This window comes from Microcaecilia unicolor, chromosome 7 (assembly GCF_901765095.1).
Source record: "Microcaecilia unicolor chromosome 7, aMicUni1.1, whole genome shotgun sequence".
NCBI classification, from domain to species: Eukaryota; Metazoa; Chordata; class Amphibia; order Gymnophiona; family Siphonopidae; genus Microcaecilia; species Microcaecilia unicolor.
Window position 1 is genome coordinate 271,101,865 of NC_044037.1, and position 21,032 is coordinate 271,122,896.

A 21,032-nucleotide genomic window follows, 5' to 3' on the forward strand; every position below is an offset into this window, starting at 1 on the left:
GGCGATCACGCCCACGCGGGCTACAGTCTCGCCGGTGCTGGTCTTTTTGCAGGATGGCTTACAAAAAGCCCTGGCTTACAATTCCCTGCGGGTTCAAGTGGCAGCGTTGGCATGCTTTCAAGGGAAAGTCTCGGGCTTATCCCTTGCTGCTCATCCGGACGTTGCCCGATTTCTCAGAGGGGTGCTGCGGCTCCGCTCTCCAGTGCGGTCACCTTGCCCGGCCTGGAACCTGGGGCTGGTGTTGAAGGCTCTTCAGCGTTCGCCTTTCAAGCCGCTTAAGCGAGCTTCGGAGAAGGATGTGACTCTCAAGACAGTCTTTTTGGTGGCCATGACATCAGCTAGACATGTGTCTGAGCTTCAGGCGCTGTCCTGTCGGGACCCTTTTCTACAATTCTCAGACTCCGGAGTAACGGCACGTACAGTGCCGTCCTTCCTGCCTAAAGTGGTTTCAGTGTTTCACCTGAACCAGCCCATTTTTCTTCCTTCCTTTTCTAGGGAAGATTTTCCGGATTCCTTTGAGCAATTACATCTTTTTGATGTCCGCAGGGCTCTGTTGCAGTATCTACAGATGTCAAATGACTTCAGGACCTATGATCACCTTTTTGTATTGTTGCCAGGTCCTCGACACGGGTGCCCGGCGTCTAAGGCCACTATAGCCCGTTGGCTCAAGGAAGTCATTTTTTCTACCTATCTCCTTTCAGGACGGTCTCCGCCTGAAGCGTTTAGGGTGCATTCCACGAGAGCGATTTCCTCCTCGTGGGCTGAAATGGGTGCACTCTCTCTTCAAGAGATCTGTAGTGCAGCTACTTGGGCTTATCAGCTCTCATTTGTCCGGCATTACAGGCTGGATGTTGCAGCGAAGCAGGAAGCACATTTTGGAGCGCAGGTGCTTGCTCGCGGAGTGGCCTGTTCCCACCCTAAGTAGGGAGTGCTTTTGTACATCCCATCAGTTAATGGATTCATCTGCTGTTGATGACAAGGAAGGGAAAATTAGGTACTTACCTTGGTAATTTTCTTTCCTTTAGTCACAGCAGATGAATCCATGATCCCTCCCTGGCTGACTTTGTTGTTGTTTGTTCAGTCCTTTTATGCAGATATATATATCTCATCGGGAGAAGTTGGAAACCAGTTTTCAGAATTTCTACATACTGTTCTATGACAGGAGGTTGAGATCGTCCTTCCTTTGATGCTCCTGTTCTGGGGCGGTTGTTCGCTGTGAGGAAAATTTATGTTATTCTACCTTTATGATTCACTCTGCTTTGGAAATCTCAAATACTGAAGGCAGTTGGGGCTAGCCGTCCAAGAGTCACTGTGGTTTTTCAGTGTTCTCTATCTCCACCTGCTGGTAGGCAGATAAAACCCGTCAGTTAATGGATTCATCTGCTGTGACTAAAGGAAAGAAAATTATCAAAGTAAGAACCTAATTTTCCCTTCAAAGCAAGCTCCATTTGCCATTACCCTCTGTCTCCTACCAGTCAACCAATTTTTAACCGAATCCGTTACTCTAGGTCCCACACCGAGGGCACTCAATTTATTTATCAGTCTCCTGTGCGGAACCGTGTCAAAAGCTTTGCTGAAATCCAAATATACCACATCAAGCGTCCCTCCCACATCCAACTGTTTGGTCACCCAGTCGAAGAAGACAACCATTGCTGACAAATCTTAAAGGCTGTCTATATTTGGCACCTAGATTTGCATGCCAAAATTTAGGTGCATTCCCGAGATGCACACACAAATCAGTTGGCTAACAAGCCAATTAATGAAGTTAATTGGCACCCATTAAAATTTGCAAGCATATCTGGCTGCACTCTAGTCTATAAGACATGGCACCTAACTCTACTAGCGTGTAACTCAGAAGGGGGCGTGGCAGTGGTTGTTGTCAGGGGCGTTTGAAAAGTTGTACACATTGTTACAGAATACTGCCTCAGCATGTCTAACTTGGGCACCAGCATTTACACCAGGTGTTAGCAGGCATAAGTTAGGCGCAGGAATTGGTGCTATGTGCAATTTTATAAAAGCCACATGCTCTTTATAGAATTGCACTTAGTACTGATTTTTTTTTTCTGGCGCTGAATTTTGAGCACCATTTATATAATTCCCCCCCCCCCCCCCCCCCCCCCCGCGTATATTTAAAAGTATGGTAATAGGTGTCACTGACTATGGGGTCCTTTTACAAAGGCGTGCTGAAAAAATTGCTTGTGGTAGTGTAGGCGCGGGTTTTGGGCGCATGCCGATCCATTTTTCAGCGCTCCTGTAAAAAAGGCCTTTTTTAAAATTTTTGCCGAAAATGGACGTGTGGGAAAATCAAAATTGTCACGTGTCCATTTTGGGTCTGAGACCTTACCGCCAGCCATTGACTTACCTAGTCGGGTGGTAATGACCTACACGTGCCAAATGCCACTTGGCATGCGTCTGATACACACGGCAGAAAATAACAATTATTTTTCAGACGTGCATATCGGACATGTGCCAAAAATGAAATTACTGCAAGGTCCACGCAATAGCCATGTGGTAACTCCATTTTGGAGCACACTGGGCACGTGTAGACGCTTACATGGCTTATTAAAAGGGCCCCTAAGTTTCTTAAACTGCAAGGTTAGCTTGTTAGACTGCTGCTGGCCTCACTCCCCTCATAGTAATCCTCGGCAGTGAATCATTCAGCAGTCCTTTTGGGGTTAATGATCCTAATGTCTCCAACAGCATCTCAGTCATGATCTGCAGTTGCCCTCACTCTGTATTACAATTTGCACTACAGCTGTTAGAGGTTACTTGGGACAAGCCCCAGCAGATGTTCAGTTCTACAAACATATGGTATCCTCCCACATTTTCTCTGCACGATCCCATTACCATCGCACGCTGAACTAATATACCTTCAATGTCATCACCCTCTCAATACCTAAAACCTTGACAGGAATAATTCTTTCTTCTGTTGGGAAAGGAAAGTCTGGGGGAGAAGAGTGGTATGACAAGGCTGGTTAACTGTTGAGAGGTTGTACAGCAGAGCTGACTAGGTGCTGTCATTGCATATCAGCAGGAAGATGAAAAGTAAAAGGCTAAAACTGAACTGACAGAGAAATTATAATTGGAAAACGAACATTTTTAAACACTCATGTAGCAAAGCAAAGTGCTAAGCTAACATTGATCTTACTTGATACATAGATTTTACACGAACTTTTATCATTTTTGTATCGTGTTGCATCATTGTGTTCTGCAGTTTCTTCCTACATATAGGAGGTGGGATGTCCAGATTCTTAAATATAAGAGTAAGGGTAATGAATCCTTTCCTCCATCTACATTTGTTTTAATCATATCTTCATCTTGGTTCCCGGCAGCATGATTATAAAGGAAGGCTCATCCGATAGGTATTGCAGGATATCTCGGAATTAGATTAAACCTCGTAGAGTTGTTTAGTCACTGAAATAACTTTTACTGTAATTTCTTTTAAAATCTAAAGAATGCAAGATAATGAAAATAGATTGAAAATATATGCTCCAGGTTGAGCATTAAGATCAAGTCAAGAGTTCCTGCTAGAGTTTTCCGCTTTAAAGGTAAGGAAAGAGTAGAAATTTAGAACTGAGATGTTCTCTTTTATGGCTCCTATTTGGTGGAACAGCCTAAGTAGCTTATGCTGGAGAATAATGAGAAACATTTTAAGAAGCTTTTGAAAACTTGGCTTTGTACTACCTAGTATTCTGCTACAGGAATTATGTGGTGATGTTTATTGTACCTGTTAATGAGGGTGTATTATTTTATTTTATTTTATTTTATCGTACGTTTAATTTTTGTAGTTTCCTGTTAAATTTTTTTTTATTCTTTTTTTCTTAATTTATGAATGTGATTTTATGTAAACTGCTTTAAACAAACATATGTGTTGTGTAGCTATATAAATGTAAAATATAGAGTAAATGAAAGTGTGGTCAGTAAATGCCTCTTTGAAACAAAGAATACAATACGGTAGATTGAAGCAAAGACAAAACACTGTCTTGTACTCAACAAGAAGCCTTTTTTGAGTCACTCTGTGTGTGTATGTATAACTATATATATATATATATATATATATATATATATATATATATATATATACACATATATATATGTGTGTGTGTGTGTGTGTGTATACACACACTAGCCGTTGAGCCTGTTAAAACAGGCTAATATGGGGTTTTGGCAAGGCCCACTCCCCCCTGGAGTCGCCGCCACCACCCCTGCACCCGGCCCAGGCCCTCTCTTCGGTATTGAACTTACATCGGCGAAACGCAGGCAGCACGCAGATCAGCTGAGCTCCCGTCGGCCTTCCTTCTCTGCCTGTGTCCCGCCCTCGTGTGACGTAACGTCGGCGTGGGCGGGACACAGGCAGGGAAGAAAGGGCAACGGGAGCTCAGCTGTTCTGCGTGCTGTGTTTCACCGATGTAAGTTCAATACCAAAGAGAGTGCTCGGGCCGGGTGGAGGGGGGGTGGAGTGGGCGGCGACCTCGGAGGGGGGGAGCGGTAGCGACGTCGGCAGCTTCGCACAGTTTCCCTTTCTGTCCCGCCCCCGTCATCACGTATTGACGCGGGGGCGGGACAGAGCGGGAAGTGTCTACTGCGCATTTGCGAGTGAGTACGGTCACTCGCCATTTATAGGTTTGATATATATAAGAGAGAGAGAGACGCATTTGAACACAGACATAAACATCTATTTTACTCAGACAAATTTTGGTAAAAGTTCTAGAAGAAATACCTAGATCAGTGGTTCCCAAACCTGGTCCTAGAGGCACCCCAGTCAGGTTTTCATGATATCCACAATGAATATTCATGAGAGAGATTTTCATGCACTCTCTCCACAGCATGCAAATATATCTCATGAATATTCTTTGTGGATATCCTGAAAACCTGACTGGCTGGGATGCCTCCAGGATCAGGTTTGAGAAACAACGGCCTAGATGGTTTTGCTCCATGATTAACACTTGGATTCAATATCATATGTTTAATTCACATGCACAGAAAAGACTAAACTGGTCATTTTGACTGCACAGGTCAGAAGGTGAGCATGTAAACCTACAAGAATCGGGGCCCTGTTTACTAAGCAGCATTATAGGAACGTTAATGTTTGAACGCGCGTTAACCATGTACACACGTTAACCATGTACGTGCCTACAATATCCCTATAGGCGCCTACATGGTTAGCGCAATATCCCTGTAGGCGCCTACATGGTTAGCAAACTAAAAACACTAACGCACTTTAGTAAACAGGGCCCTCAGTTTGTATGGAGCCTAGTCAAAGAATGGGTCAGAACATGAGATGCAACTGACAGATCTGAGTGTAAGCAAAGCAAATTTATGAGTTCCTTTACAGAATTTCATGGCACAGAATTGTAAAAGTTTGGTGTTATGGAATACTAAGTTAATCATTATGACAAAAAAAAGTCTTTCCAACTGGAAAAATCAGATTGTAAGACCACTAATATTATACTTTGTCAGACAATTAGGTCATATTTTAGGCATATGGTATTCAAACACTTAAAACTCAGCTATGGCTATTCATAGTTTATAATTATGTCTGTGCTGCTGTGCTTTTAAAAGCAAACTTCCTTTCTCAAAATTCAAAGGACTTTATTATGTAGCCAGACAAAAGCGCTCCTAGTGCCAGAATCCAAAGGGCTTCAGGTCTCTTAACTTAAAGGAGCTTCCTAGCTGTGAGTGGGAGCATCTGGCTTGTTTTGTATCCCTCAGAGGAGTTTGTGAGGTCAGCCAGCCTCCCCCACCTTTCCTGTTTCCCCACAGTGGACTTTCTAATAATCCACTGCTCTGTTGTCACTGTTGTACAATAGATGCTTTAGGTAGCAGAGACCAGCTCTTAATCTATTGGGTGTAAAACTCATTATCCAGTCAGCTGGGTAACTGATAAGTGCAGGTTTAAATGCAATTGTAAGTCCCCCTGCAGATGTGCTAAAACATAAAATAAAGTTGTATTATATTCGAGCCTGAAGTGTGTTTCTTGGTGTGCTGACAAAATAGTTATGCTACTTTGATTAGGTCTAGGAATGATACATCTGGTTCTGATTTATACTCTATATTCAGTCCCATATTGGCTGCGTAGAGCTTGGGGGGGGGGGGGGGGGGGGGGACCCTGATGCGGACAGTTCAATTGGTGGGGAAATCTCTGCATGACCTGTGTGTAACCAACTGTAAAATTTTAATTGGTCCCATTATGTCCATTCTTGTTTACTTCTTTTCCCCATAATAACCCTGGCAGCGCTATAGAAATGCTAAGTAGTAGTAGTAGTAATAAAATGATTTGAGACTGAGATGGGTGCAGTGTACATTGAAATGTCTTAGTACATTGTACATTGTTTTTTTTTTTAACAAAACATCTGAGGTTCTACATAAAAGCTGCCAGCAGCCTGAGAATGGATTTTAAAGAAACCGATAAATGGACTGAAGCACTTACCGTAGGTCTTCACAAGAATACATATCCCCTGTGAGATTAGAGCTATCAGCCACGTAGGAAACAGGGATAGACTCAAATCCAGACCTGAATTTATGAATACTTGACTTAAATTTATTCAGGTAATTAGAGTCCGCTTCAAAGTGATGTAGATCCATGTCTAATTCAATTTTTGTTCCAAATATATTTTGATCCTTTAGGATTTCAAGAGTTCAAAGGTTCAGTCTTATTCAATATACCGCCTATATCAAAAATAGAATCTAGAGGTTTACATCATTTTAAAAAAAATTAAATGGGGGAAGGAGGGAATAAGGACTAGAGAAAAAGTACATGGGAAAAGTGTACAGAAGGGAAAGACATTGGAGCAGGAAAAATGCCTGATCACTATCCCCGTAGGCACTGAGGAGACTGAGCAATATTACTAAACTGGAATAGATAGAAAGACCGCTGAAAAGTAGAAACCCTTAAGAAGAGACTTTAAGGGAGGAAGTTATTAAGGTGTGGTAAAAGGAAAGTTTTTATGGACCTTTGATTTACCACAGGAGTCAGTAGCCTGTGGTATAACAGGCCCACAGGTTGCTAATTCCCTTTGTAAATGAATAATAATATTTGTGAACCACTTCACAAGCAGCATTACTCCAGTGCCTTGATAGAATTGGGCCTCAAAGCCATGGCCCAATGCTCTTGGGCAAGAGCCTGCAAGGCCTGGTACGTTCCCCTCCCCCCTCCCCCATCACTTCCCTGCATCTTCCCTGGTCAAACCCCACATCCCCATGATCAATCCTACCAACCACCCCCCTGATGGCCTCCACCATGGTAGAGGACCTATCAAATTAGTCCCTGGTGGTTCAAAATGGTTCCCCTAGTGGTAATCTTGTGCTACTACTACTAGAGGGTCATGTTTCTATATCAGGTGGGTTAAACCTTTTGCAGCTTGACAACTTCCTCCAAAGTTAGAAAAGCAGTGTGGGGAATAATCACAAATACCCGGCCCCAGGTTGAGAGCGGGCAATGAGAGAAGGTAATAAGATGACAGGAGGTTAAAAAAAAAAAACAGCACACCTGAATGGATGGGTCACAACCACCCTCTTACAAATCCAAATTCTTAGTGCTAGATAACACTGAAAGAATAGGACAAAAGGCTCAGATATCATGAGAACAATAGAGCAGATGGTTTATTAGAAATATTGGCAGCAGTAAGCTTATCTTGCAGCAGTAACAGTGTCAGTCAGAGACAATACACTTATGCAGAATTACCCAAAATTATGGTAAAGTACTGAGTTTTAAGTACCTGGCAAGGTGGAGTAGAGATAACGTACCTAGTCCTGAATTATTAGGACACCTAACACCCTAGGCACTGTAAAACAAAAGAGAGAATTGCAGCCTGACCAACAGAAAAAGCTCCTCCACACTCATGAACTTTGGAACTGAAGTCAGTCGGAGAGTTGATGAAGGAAGCAGGCAGCAAAGCTGGGATGGCAGACATTCTCTCTTTCTCCAGATGGTCGGTCAGCAGGTAAGCTTTCCCTAGCTGGGCAAGAGCATGCAAGCAGGTGATGCCACAGATTAACGAGCCTTCATCGTGTGACTGGCTCGGGCCAGCTGATAGCAGTTCTCATGTGAACTGCCCAAGATATCAGCCAGCTTGCTTCATGCTTATGGAGGAGGTTCTTGTACCCTTTCCGCTGGTTTGGTGCCATGCTGACTAGAATAACAAAGTCTGATTTCCAGTGTTGTGTCTTTGGGGGACCAAACAACTGATTTCCTCTGATCATGAAGTCCCCCAGCTCTGTAAACAGGGTTGTTATTGAAAGTGACTTTGACTTGCTCAGGCCTTGTTGTGTCAGCAATGTGCCTGAGGTCTGCGAACAAACCTCTGCATAGGAACTAACATTGGCCTAAGCCTGTTACAAGAAAGGCAGGTTCATAGTGCTACATAGTGCCATATACAGGGCCTGTTCTGTCCCTACAGGAGGTTTCCAATCTGAGGTAAAGCAGGGGATTATTCCACAGGGCAGGACAGGGACCAAGGAGGACTCTTTTTGAATGTGTTAAATGTAAGCACAAATTAATGAACGTCCGTTTTCAAGCATGATGAATGCAAAAAAATCAAACTGCTCCCCCTTTTCTCTTTTCTCCCCTCCCCCGGTCTTGATCTATCCGTACCAATGTCATCCTCTGGCCAGGGACCTGGCCATGTCTTAGCTAGGCTCAGATTTAATTTACCCAATCACCGAACCTTATATTGAAAATAATCCTATTAATAGATGGCAATGAGAGCATTCATGGATTTTGATGTATTTGTTCACCAGCACTGGACAAAACATTTTAATGACCACTATAGCGCTAATTTTCAAAGCAGAAGACTGTCTCAAAAAGGCCAAAAAAACATCCAAATTGTGATTTTTATTTTGAAAGATAGACTATGGATGTCTTACACTGCAGTTTGTCCAGATAGCAAGGGGGGAGGCATGTTGTGGGCATGTTTAGGGCAGGATTAGGAAAGCCCAAATTTAAGATGTCCTACAGCAATAATTAAACAGGAAGAAACATCCAAGTCAAAAAGGACCTCCATGGTCACTTACTCTTTCCTATTATGGAGTAGTATTCTTTCCTTATTAGATTTGTATGTAAGTGGAGTGGAGGAGTGGCCTAGTGGTTAGGGTGGTGGACTTTGGTCCTGAGGAACTGAGTTCAATTCCCACTTCAGGCACAGGCAGCTCCTTGTGACTCTGGGCAAGTCACTTAACCCTCTATTGCCCCCATGTAAGCCACAGTGAGCCTGCCATGAGTGGGAAAGCATGGGGTACAAATGTAATAAAAATAAACCACTTTTGATTAGTAACCCTTGAAAAGTGGTTTATCAAATACCAGGAAACATAAGAAGCATTCCTAAAATTTTGAGGAAGGTAGCCAGGTCTCTAACATGAAGCATTTGTCACTTCTGCGTATTAATGTCATGGCTACTAATGCAGATTGCGGTGAGAAACACCCCTGAAGGAACTTTTAACTATTCTGCATTATCTGCCCCTGTTAAATACAAGACATATTCCCCATCCTCTTAATATGAATTTCCATGCTAGGAATTTAGTGCAAATCTTTTTATTGCAGAACTTTGCGATCAAATGTTCATGTGGTACGACAATCCACTATTCTAGATGAGAATCACAATGATTATATAAAAACAATAAACCATCTCATGTTAGAAATTTGTAAAACGGTCTGGGAGCTAGCAAGGTCTAAGTAAATAAAAATATTTACACTATACATCGTGCCTAGCATTCCGTACCAAAATCCAACCATATTCTATACCAATGCGTGTAACTTAATTGGCTTAAGAAGCCAATCAGCATTGATAACACCACTTAAAAAGCAATAATGAGCACTAATTGGCAATAATTAGAATTTGCGTGCACAACTTGCTTAGCGTATTCTGTAATGAACTGCACCTAAATTCTAATGTGCGCTGTTCAAGAGGGGTAAGGCTATGGGTGGGGAAATGGGTGTTTTGTGGCCGTTCCAAAATTTACACACGTAGTTATAGAGTATGGCCCAGTCTGCGTAAATCTATGCACCAGGATTTAGACCACGTTTTCTTTGGTGTAAATGGAGACACATAGGTTTAGGTGCTGGGATATCAACTAAATGTGTTCTATGTACTGCGCCTAACTCTAGCTCCTGCTTATAGAATACTAGTAAAAGAAGCCCATTTCAGAGCAAATGAAACGGGCACTAGCAAGGTTTTCGTCGCCAACACCCCCCTCCCTCCCTGGCCAACCCCTTCGTTGTTCTGGCATTGCTCCGCCCCCAACGTCATGACGTTAGACGCGAGGGCGGGGCCCGGAGCAATTTTCCACCCCTGCCTCCCTCCCTGCCAACCCCTTTGTTGTTCTCCCATTGCTCCGCCCTCGAGGGCGGGGCCCAGAGCGATTTCCCACCCCCTGCCTCCCTCCCTGCCAACCCCTTCGTTGTTCTGCCATTGCTCCGCCCTCGAGGGTGGGGCCCGGAGCGATTTCCCCCCCCCCCCGCCTCCCTGCCTCCCTCCCTGCCAACCCCTTTGTTGTTCTGCCATTGCTCCACCCTCGAGGGCGGGGCCCGGAATGATTTTTATTTATTTATTGCATTTGTATCCCACATTTTCCCACCATTTTGCGGGTTCAGTGTGGCTTACAATATGAGTTACAGCGCTGCGTAACCCTAGTAGCGCTTTAGAAATGTCAAATAGTAGTAGTAGTAGTAGTAGAGTTGAATGTTGGAAATACAATTTGTTACAGATAGTTATGGATTACATTGTGCAGAGTTATGCGAAACAATTTCCCACCCACTGCCTCCCTCCCTGCCAACCCCTTCGTTGTTCTGCCATTGCTCCGCCCTTGAGGGCGGGGCCCGGAGCGATTTTGGTGGCTTCACCACCACGAACATTCGAACCTTTTAGAAGGAAGTCAGAGCTTGGCTTCACTGACGTCAGTGTCCTCAGAACGTTGAGGGTGAGTTTTATTATAGTAGATGCTTAGTCAGAAGTGTTTACTGTGTGGATTTCTTAGGCACCTTATGTAGAATCTGGGGCCCTTAATGTGCATTGAAAGTCTGGTTAAACACACAGGGTTCAGCTTCCCCTGGGGGGGGGAGATATATTATTAACTTAGGGGGTCTTTTACTAAGGTGTGCTGGCATTTTTAGCACACGTTAAAAATAGGCACGTGCTAAATGCTAAAGACGCCAATGCATTCCTATGCAATTTAAACAATATCAACATTAATTTTTTTTTAAAGGAGGGGGTTTCTCACAAACACATCTTTATCACTACCCAGCTCCAAACATTCCTTATCACATTTCTTTTATCTTCCTTAAAGGGTACTAGATCTTGGATCCATCAGATAACCATGTCATCACCATTCAGGCTATATTATGAGCCAGGCACTTTGTTATGGTGGGCATGTATTCGTCATAGATCCACAATTTTAAATATTCTCAATATTCAAACTTTCATCCTACAACTTAATTTTTCAATTTATTATAGTCAAACTTGCACTTAGCCTAGGTGAAGTTTTGCTATTTCGCTGTTTTTTTCTTTTTTTCTTTTTATTCTTAAAAAGATTAGTTCATCTCGGAGACCTCATCTGATCCGACATGAAATCATGTTTTGCAATAAATGTTGTATCAAGGCACGTCTCCTTGAAGAGAAAAAAAGAAAAAAACAGCGAAATAGCAAAACTTCACCTAGGCTAAGTACAAGTTTGTCTATAATATATTGAAAAATTAAGTTGAAGGATGAAAGTTTGAATATTGAGAATATTAAAAATTGTGGATCAATGACGAATACATGCCCACCATAACAAAGTGTCTGGCTCATAATGGTGGTGACATGGTTATCTGATGGATCCAAGATCTAGTACCCTTTAAGGAAGATAAAAGAAATGTGATAAGGAATGTTTGGAGCTGGGTAGTGATAAAGATGTGAATGCATTCCTATGGGCATCTTTAACGTTTAGCGCGCGCCTATTTTTAACACACACTAAAAATGCCAGCATGCCTAAGTAAAAGACCCCCCTTATGTTATTGTAGTGTAGGTTCACCGAACATATAAAGAGGAATCCAATAAAATTTGTATGGAAATATAATGTTTGATTTTAACAAAATATTTCTAAAAAGCAAGGAAAAGACCTCAAAACGCCCGACCGCTTACTTTCAGTTTTCAGCGGCTTTAACTGGGGGTGTGGTGTTCATCACTGGTCATAAAAACCTTGCTTAGAAAGAATTATTTTAACTTTTAATTTATTTCCAATTAGAGTTTAACAATTTTGCTCTTTTTACAAGAAACTTTTTTTTTAATATATTGACAATATCAATGCTAACTTCAAATTTTCTTTGGTTCATAAAAACCTTCACTGATTCTCATGAAATGCTCTAAAGTAAAGTTGAGCACTTATCTGTTGCCCGATGGTGGCCCCATCCATTTCGCTTGTGGTCTTTTTCAAGGGCTGTGCTTCGACAGAGAAAGCAATGAGAAAAAAAATGTTTTCCTCTCTCTTGATCTGACCATAACTTAATGCTGCTTGAGACCTAGGGGAGAAGTTAACAGTGTGAGCTGCTGTTAAGATAGGTTATTTTATGATTAACCTGGGTTATTAGTAATTAATCTCATTGCATAAAATGGACCTCTGCTAAAATAGCAGAAATTATGGTAAAATAGTGCATGTTAATAACCCCCCCCCTCCCCCCTAGTTACTAAAAACTGGGGTTAACAATAAAATACCACATCTTAATGGCAGCCCGTGTTGATAAATTCCTTCCATAGCCCCTTAATTTTTTTTTACCCCTGTGTAGCTTGTTAGGTATATGAAATCCCCTCTTGACTACACTGTATTATTGCTTTTTAAAACATAGAGGGGTTGATATTTATTTATTTTATTTATTACATTTGTACCCCGCGCTTTCCTACATACAGCAGGCTCAATGCGGCTTACATAGTAAAGAAGCATTATAAAGAACAAGTAAGAATATTATAAACTGATACGCATAGCGGCTTACATAGTAAAAATCATTACAAAGGACATGTAATAAGAATATTATAAACTGTGAAAACCACAGTGGCAACAATGCCCAAGAATATTTGAATTGTAATAGGGAAGGTAGACAAGGATAGGATAGAAAAGGTAAAATGGAAGGAGATTGGGAAGGATATGGTAAAAAAAGGATGGAGAGGAAAAGATTGGAGACTGAGTACAAGGGGATTTGAAAATGAGGTGAGAGGTAGAATTATTCAAAGGTACTTATCCAGTTAGCAGCAGATTGGTAAATAAGGCTCTGTCTTATTAATTTTTTAATGGATTTATGCTTTTAACAAGACTCTCTTCAAGCCCAATAATTCTCTTGATCTGCATATGTGCCGAATCTTAAGGCAATAAGTGGGGGTGGGAATGGGGGAGGCGTTATCAATCTGGGCTCCAATTAAGATGGGTTATTTTACCATTAACTCATGCTATTTTAGCACAGGCCCCCATTTTACGCAATGAGACTTATTTATTATTAACTGGGGTTAACAGTAAAATAGTCTGTCATAATGGTAAGCCCGTGTTGATCACTTTCCCACTAAGCTGGTTATTCACTCCCAAAGGAACGGGGTTCATGGTCTTCAATATACTTTGCTTGGAATATGTAGCCTTGATTTCTATTCTCCCTCCCCACATGTCCTCATATAAATGTAGTGCATAACACAGCGCATAATGAACTTTGTTTATTAAATTCCAACCCAAATTTCCATCATGTTGTATGAAAAATTTGCACAATGATAATTCAGTAAGTGACTTTGCAGAAAGTACAGGTGATAATATGTTATAAAATTGAGAGAAGGAAAAAACCATGAATCCCATTGTGTACTGTTATCAGTACAATACAGTATAACCTTTAAGAGCTCATGGCTTTGCCTATCATGATTCCAACATGTTTTACAGTGCTCCTCACGGAAACATTTCCTCTTGACATACCAAAGTTCATGAGGTTTCATGCAGAGACTTCATCCATGAAACTAGAGATGAGACAAAATTGCAAATTGCTGATTACGCAGTTGGTAAAACCACTGGTTGGGCAGAGTGTGTGTGTACTCTTCAAATGAAAAAAAAAACATACTTGACCTAGAGGGGCATAATCGAATGACAACGTCTATCTCCATGGACGTTTATCTCCGAGAACGGGTCCGTGAAGGGGCGGACCGAACCGTATTTTCTCAAAAAAATAGATGTCCATGTTTTATTCGACAATTTGTGAGCTGGACGTTTTTGTTTTTCAGCAATAATGGAAAATGAAAGCGCCCAGCTCAAAAACGAATAAATCCAAGGCATTTGTTCGTGGGAGGGGCCAGGATTCGTAGTGCACTGGTCCCCCTCACATGCCAGGACACCAACAGGGCACCCTAGGGGGCACTTTTACAAAAAAAAAAAAAAAAAGGTAAAAGAGCTCCCAGGTGCATAGCACCCTTCCCTTGTGTGTTGAGTCCCCCAAATCCCCCTCAAAACCCATTGCCCACAAGTCTACACCATTACTATAGCCCTAAGGGGTGAAGGGGGGCACCTACATGTGGGTACAGTGGGTTTGGGGGGGGGGGTTGGACGACTAAGCATTAAGCAGCACAATTGTAACAGGTATGGGGGAATGAGCCTGGGTCCACCTGCCTGAAGTCCACTGCACCCCCTAACAACTGCTCCAGGGACCTGCATACTGCTGCCAGGGAGGTGGGTATGACATTTGAGGGTGAAAATAAAGTTGTGAAACATCATTTTTTGTGGTGGGAGGGGGTTAGTGACCACTGGGGGAGTCAGGGGAGGTCATCCCCGATTCCCTCTGGGGGTAATCTGGTCATTTAGGGCACTTTTTGGGGCCTTTGTTCGTGAAAGAACAGGGTCCAGGAAAAGTGCCCTAAATTCTAGCTACAAACGCATACTTTTCTTCCATTATCGGCGAAAGGCGCCCATCTCTGTTCGGGTGATAACCATGCCCCAGTCCCACCTTCACCACGCCTCCGACACACCCCCGTCAACTTTGTACGCTTCCACGATGGAGTGCAGTTGAAAACGTCCAAGTTCGGCTTTCGATTATACCGCATTCGTTTTTGTGAGATAAACGTCCATCTCTCGATTTAGGTCGGAACTTGGGCGTTTTTCTCGTTCGATTATAAGCAGGCTAGGGACCCAAAATGGAGCTAACGTGTGGCTCTTGCGATAATTTCATTTTTGTCGTGAGTCTGATACACGCATCTGAAAAATTATTTTTGGAGGTGCGTATTGGACACGCAGCAAGTGGCATTTGATGTGCGTAGGTCATTACTGCCCGGTTACCGCGTGAGACTTTACTGCAGGCCATTTTTCAGCACTCCATAGTAAAAGGATCCCCTAGTATATTCAAGCTTTTAAATATTCTTGGTAGTAGCAATATACCCAAACCAAAATGGTTCCAAAATGGTGATAGATTTCCAGTCTGTGATGAGGTATGGTACCGTAACACTCATCATTGATGAATTATGACATGCAAAGATTAAAGAGACAGCACTCATCAAGAACTTGGTAGAAGAGCTGATTTTTACAGTACAGTGCATGAACCTGGAAGTGTATTACATACTTACAAAGAAAAAGAGTAAAAAAAGACTTAAGTTTATCTAGGTATATTCTTCATAAAGCATATAAAATAATGAATTTTGTATCAAGAAATGTGCATTACTTCTAGTATGAGAGTGTGAAACAATCACATTTTTAGTATGTCAAGTTATGAGCTACTATTATACTCATAAAAAAAAGTATGAGATTGTTTCAAAGTAAACTGACCGGGTCTTTTAAAAGGAAATGCTTTGTCAGTACCAGCTTCTTAACTCAAGATGTCTCTTTTTGTTTTGTGGTAGGTATTATGTACCGCAAGTCCTGTGCTTCCTCCGGAGCCTGTCTCATAACCTCTGCTGGATATCAGTCTTTCTGTGCACCGGGAAAACTAGATTCGGTTTGCATCAGCTGCTGTAACACCCCGCTGTGTAACGGACCTCGACTCAAGAAGAGAGTAAACTCTGCTGCCATGTTGAGAGGGGACATCCTGACCACCACATTGCCCTTTATACTGGCACTCCTATCAACACATTGTTAAAGGGTAATTCTACAGGAGTTTTCTTCGTCCTAATCCTTCCCATTTTGACTATTGTTTGTTTGTTTTTTTTAATGGGTTTTTTTTTAGTTTTGTTTCTTGGGATTTTTTTTTAAGTTTAGTTTTGGCTTTTTGGTTTTTTTTTTGGTTTTTTTTTGCTTGAAACCCACAAATAAAAGAGTCTCCCAAGAACATAAACGGAAAAAATGTTCTTCTGTTTGCTGCAAATGATTCAGAGTTGTGGTTGAACTTACCAATGTGCACTTTAAGGAAAAAAAAAAAAAGCAATGTTCCATTTGTATAGACAGATTGGAAACTAATTTAAAATGAGGAAAAATAAAAGCATTCACAGAAGTCCATGGGAATCATTTTCTTTTTCTGAGCTCCCTTAGTAATTTTCTCTATTCCTTTAGTTTCTTGTTAACAATTTCAACTCATTTCATACTCAGGATTCAGATTTCACTTTCCGAAAGGCCATTCACGATGGCTTGCCTAGTTTCTGAGCTTTCCTCTGGGGGCTTTATTTCAGTGTTGGGCTCCAGTGATTCAAGACTGAATTTCTCTGGATGGCATTGAGGCTTGGGCCCGCTCTGAAATGTGCTTAAAAAACTCTTGTTCGTTCTCTTGGTAGAATAATTTTGCCGTGACGACATAAAGATGAACGGGCGCTTGTAGCTGGTACTTTTGGCACTGGAACTGGCTTTCAGCAGCTTCTCTTTGTTAACATGTTGGATTGTCAAGTGGCAGCGAAGCACTTGAAGAAACACCTTGCGGAATTGTTTGGAAGAGATATTGTACAAGAGCGGATTCACCACAGAGCTTAGGTAAAAGAAAGTATCGGCGATGGGCAGAAGAGTGATGTACACTCGGAAGTAGGATACGCTCCAGTCTTGTTTGGGTTTACTGGCAGCCATGATCCGAAGAATCTGATTCGGCATCCAACATATCGCCAAAGTTGCAACAATCAGTCCTGCAGAAAAGGGGAGGGTGAAGGGAAGAAGGAAAGAATGAAACATATTAGTCAAACTATAAAATACTTAATTGGGGGGGGGGGAGGAGGGAGCTTTAATAATCAGCCCATTAGTCTCTCAGTTTTGCACTTTACTGTCTATGAAATGGCACAAGTTTTTCAACGCATTATCTTGATTTTTTTTTTCTGCCACTAGCAAAAAGAAAAAAAAAGCGCATTGCTTTATTTTACTTTGAACAGAGATGATAGGTTAGTGCAGTACGCCGCAGCAAATCCTACAGCCAAGATCATTTTCAAAACCACTTAACCCAGGTAAATGGCTTTGTCCAAGGAAAAACGGCTTAGCTGAGAAGTTACTCTTCCTTCCCCAGCTTAAAGCAGACACAGACCTTCACAACACCTGTACTTTCTGCCAGGTTTACAGGTGGCGTTCATGTGGGCATGTTGGCAAAGGAGATTTGATCCATGTGCTTGACATTTTTAAATGTAATTATACTAGTTTAACCCCTCTTGCCCATCTCTATACATATTAGGTGCAAAGGATGTATCTGTTCATTTAAAATGTTCTTTGATAACTGTATCTTTTGAACCTCTTTTGTCAAACCATTTTTTTTCACGATGTTACTTCGCAGTATAGACCAGAACCCAGGGATTCAGATTCTAAAGCCAGAATGTATATGTGCCCTCTTGACAGACTGGACTCGGTTTTATATTATTCACCCAGGAGATAATATTTTTGAGGGTATAAATACGTTGATCTTTTTTTTACAATTACTGAGATATAGATTGTACGCTAATGGACTTTAATATATTGCATAAATACTTAAAAGCTATTTAAATTCATGAACATAAAATAACCCATGTAAAGCAATCAAGCCCACTGTGGAAATGATTAAATATTTGATTATAATAAGACATGTACTAAATATTTAATGTCTTGGATCCATCCATTTATGTTCACATTTTATTTACAATACATGCGATAGGACGCAACTGATGGTAATGTCATCAACGTGAGATATCTTTTCTGCTTCTACCTCTTTGAGAACTGTTTATTAGGGAAGCAGTAATAACACGGCGTCTCTCTGGACAGCAAGCTCGTGAATCAATATCTGTGTCTTTCACTTGGTTACAATTGCACTAGACAGGATTCCCTCTGAGTATTGGGCATAATTACAAACCTAGAGTACAAAAGAACATTGTGGAAACACATGGTAGGAATGAGTACTTTCTGTTAACAACTGTGGGAAAATTCTAATAAATATGCAAAGATAAACGATAATTTCATTCTTTAATTAATTTTGATATCTAGCACTTTTATAAGTCACATTTTACTGAACACAAAGCTGCGCAGTGAAAAACAGAAGACATTTAGCATGAAAATGTGGAACCAAAATGAACCCATTAATTGATAAAGATCGCTTGTGATGCTTGCTACTGAGGTAGAATGGAATGGCATAGGAGGGCTTTTCTCCTCCAGCCCCAGACGTAGGCACAGAATGGAAGAAACTAGGGATGGGTAATTGTTTAAATTGACTAGCTTTTGCAGTTAAGAGTGTGCATTATATGCACCTGTTCTGCCCATTTCTTAAAGAGGGTGAGCTATTTGCACATAGATCCAGATTCGATATAAGGCGCCTAAAGAATTTTGCACGGTAAACATTTCCACCTAAGCGCGTTCTGTAAGCGGTGCCTAGATTTAGGTGCGGTATACAGAATACTCTTAGTTGATATCCCAGTGCCTAAAACTACGCACCTCCATTTACACCGACGAAAACGTGGCATAAATACCTGCATGTTGATTTACGCGCACGGGGCCATATTCTATAACTTTGACTGTAAATTTTGGGACGCTCACAAAGCACCCAGTTCCCCACCCATTGCCATGTCCCTTTTCAACTGTTCGTATTAGAATTTAAGTGCAGTTCATTACAGAATGAGTTGCGCATGTAAATTCTAATTATTGCCAATTGGAGCTCGTTATTGCTTGTTAAGTGCTGTTATCAATGCTGATTAGCTTGTTAAGCCAATTAAGTTGCGTTGATTGTTATAGAATACGCCGGGATTTTGGCATGGATCTCTAGACGCGCTATATAGAATTCAGCGGATAGTTCAACTCTCTCTCAAGGGGTGAGCATGTGCAAACTGTATGCATGCCCGAACCTTCACACATGCACACTGTCTTGGGAAAGAGTACGCACTATGTGAAAACAGTGCACCCTCTTTAAGAAAAGTGCACACTATGGGCTAGATTCAGTAACTGGCACCCAAAGTTAGCTGTTCTGATCCATGCTAAGATCGTATTCAGCAAAGTCCTTTACAGAATACTGTCATAGTGTGCTTTTCATGTCTGACTTTTTGAGCATACCAGTGGCGTAGCTGCATGGGGCCACAGGGGCTTGGGCCCTTCAAATTTCCCCTGGGCCTCTGATTTTGCTGGTGGGTGTCCCCAACCCCCACCAGCTGAAGCCTTGTCCAGTGCCGGTCTCCGGCACCGCCGCGTTGCCTGCCCTGCTCTGTCTTCCCCCTCACGTCTGCCACGTTCCTTTTAGTGAAACTGAGCATGCTCAATTTCACTAAAAGGAGCATGCAGAACGTGAGAGGAAGACAGAGCAGGGCATGCAATGCAGCGGCGCCGGAGACTGGCGCTGAACAAGGCTTCAACTGATGGGGGTTGGGGACCCCCGCCAGACAAGGTATTTGCTGCGGCAGTGGGTGGGGAGTGGCAGGGCGGTGGGGGGGGCGGCAGCGGGGCAGCAGATCAAAATGTGCTTCCCCCCCCCCCCACCTCGGGCTCTGGCCCCCTCCCACCGCGAGGTCTGGCTACACCCCTGGAGCATAAGCACTTATACCTGGTTGGTGTAAATGCTGGCTCCCAACTCATCTCAAACAAAATCCCAGCTGTGTCCAAATATTAATTAGTCAGGTTTTTCAAATTCAGTTCCAAATAGCAGAAACATAGTTCTTAAAGGGCCCTGTTTACTAAGGTGCGTTAGTGTTTTTAGCACGCCTACACTTAGCGCGTGCGCTAACCATACTCACAATGTCAACACAATATGTAATAGAGCATTTTAATTGACAGTAAAGGGTATAAGCAAAGAGAGTAAGAAAAGTTAGAGAGTAAGGCGACAAATTTAAAGAAAGTTACACATGAGGTCAGAGAGATGGTTAACATATAGATAGGTAAGAGAGTAAGAGGAGTTAGAAAATAAGGTGACTAATTTAAAGAAAGGTGCAAATGTTCAATGGTAAAATCTCTTCAAACTTAGTTCGGACGCCTCCACCAACATGTGGCATGTTTCGCAACTGCTGCCTCAGGGTGTGGTCCACCAGAACTTATTATTGAATGACTAGTAAAAAAGGCCCATTTCTGACCCAAATGAAACGGGCGCTAGCAAGGTTTACCTCATTGAGCAGTTGCCTGTGAGGTGCGATGACCCCCCTCCCGGCACCATCCCACCCACGGCGATGCATCCGGCCGCAGCCATCCGACCCACCGTGCCCATCGCACCCACCTTCGCGTTGGTTTGGCGGCGGGGGACCCGGAACCCCGCCACCACAAGTCCTGTGTGCTGAGTACGGCGTCATCGTCGGCGTTGGTAGCTGTGCAGGGCGGAGTTCTGTGCGTCTGACGTCATGCACGTGCAGGACGTCAGACGCACAGAAGCCCTGCCTTCACAGGCTAGGAACGCCGAAGATGACGCCGTAGTGAGCAGACAGGGCTTGTGCTGGCGGGGTTTCGGGTCCCCCGCCGGCAAAGCAACGCAAAGGTGGGTGTCTCAGGAGGGGGTTGTTGCGGGGGGGGGGGAGGTGCTGGAGGTCCTTATGTTGAGCTGCAGCTTTAGGGGGGGTCAACCGTTTGTTTAGGTGATTTTTTTTTTCCTGCCCTCGATGTCATGACGTTTGACTCGAGGGCGGGGCACGGGTCTGTGGGGTGGCTTCACCACCATGAATCCAGTGACGTCAGTGACTTCAGTGACGTCAGTGTCCTCAGAACGTTGAGGTTGCTTT

General features: G+C 42.6%; 2 protein-coding genes across 2 annotated transcripts in view; one reads left to right on the forward strand and one right to left on the reverse strand.

The window, feature by feature from the left end:
* Positions 1–16,115, forward strand: part of LYPD1 (LY6/PLAUR domain containing 1) — a 71,545-nt gene extending 55,430 nt beyond the window's left edge. The window contains exon 3 of the mRNA XM_030209973.1: positions 15,819–16,115. Within this exon, the coding sequence (XP_030065833.1) occupies positions 15,819–16,054 (236 nt within the window). The 3' untranslated portion in view covers positions 16,055–16,115. The remainder of the gene's footprint in view (positions 1–15,818) is intronic.
* Positions 16,116–16,185: 70 nt separating this feature from the next.
* Positions 16,186–21,032, reverse strand: part of GPR39 (G protein-coupled receptor 39) — a 251,294-nt gene continuing 246,447 nt past the window's right edge. Inside the window, exon 2 of the mRNA XM_030209972.1 lies at positions 16,186–17,021. Coding sequence (XP_030065832.1) covers positions 16,504–17,021 — 518 coding nt within the window. The 3' untranslated portion in view covers positions 16,186–16,503. The remainder of the gene's footprint in view (positions 17,022–21,032) is intronic.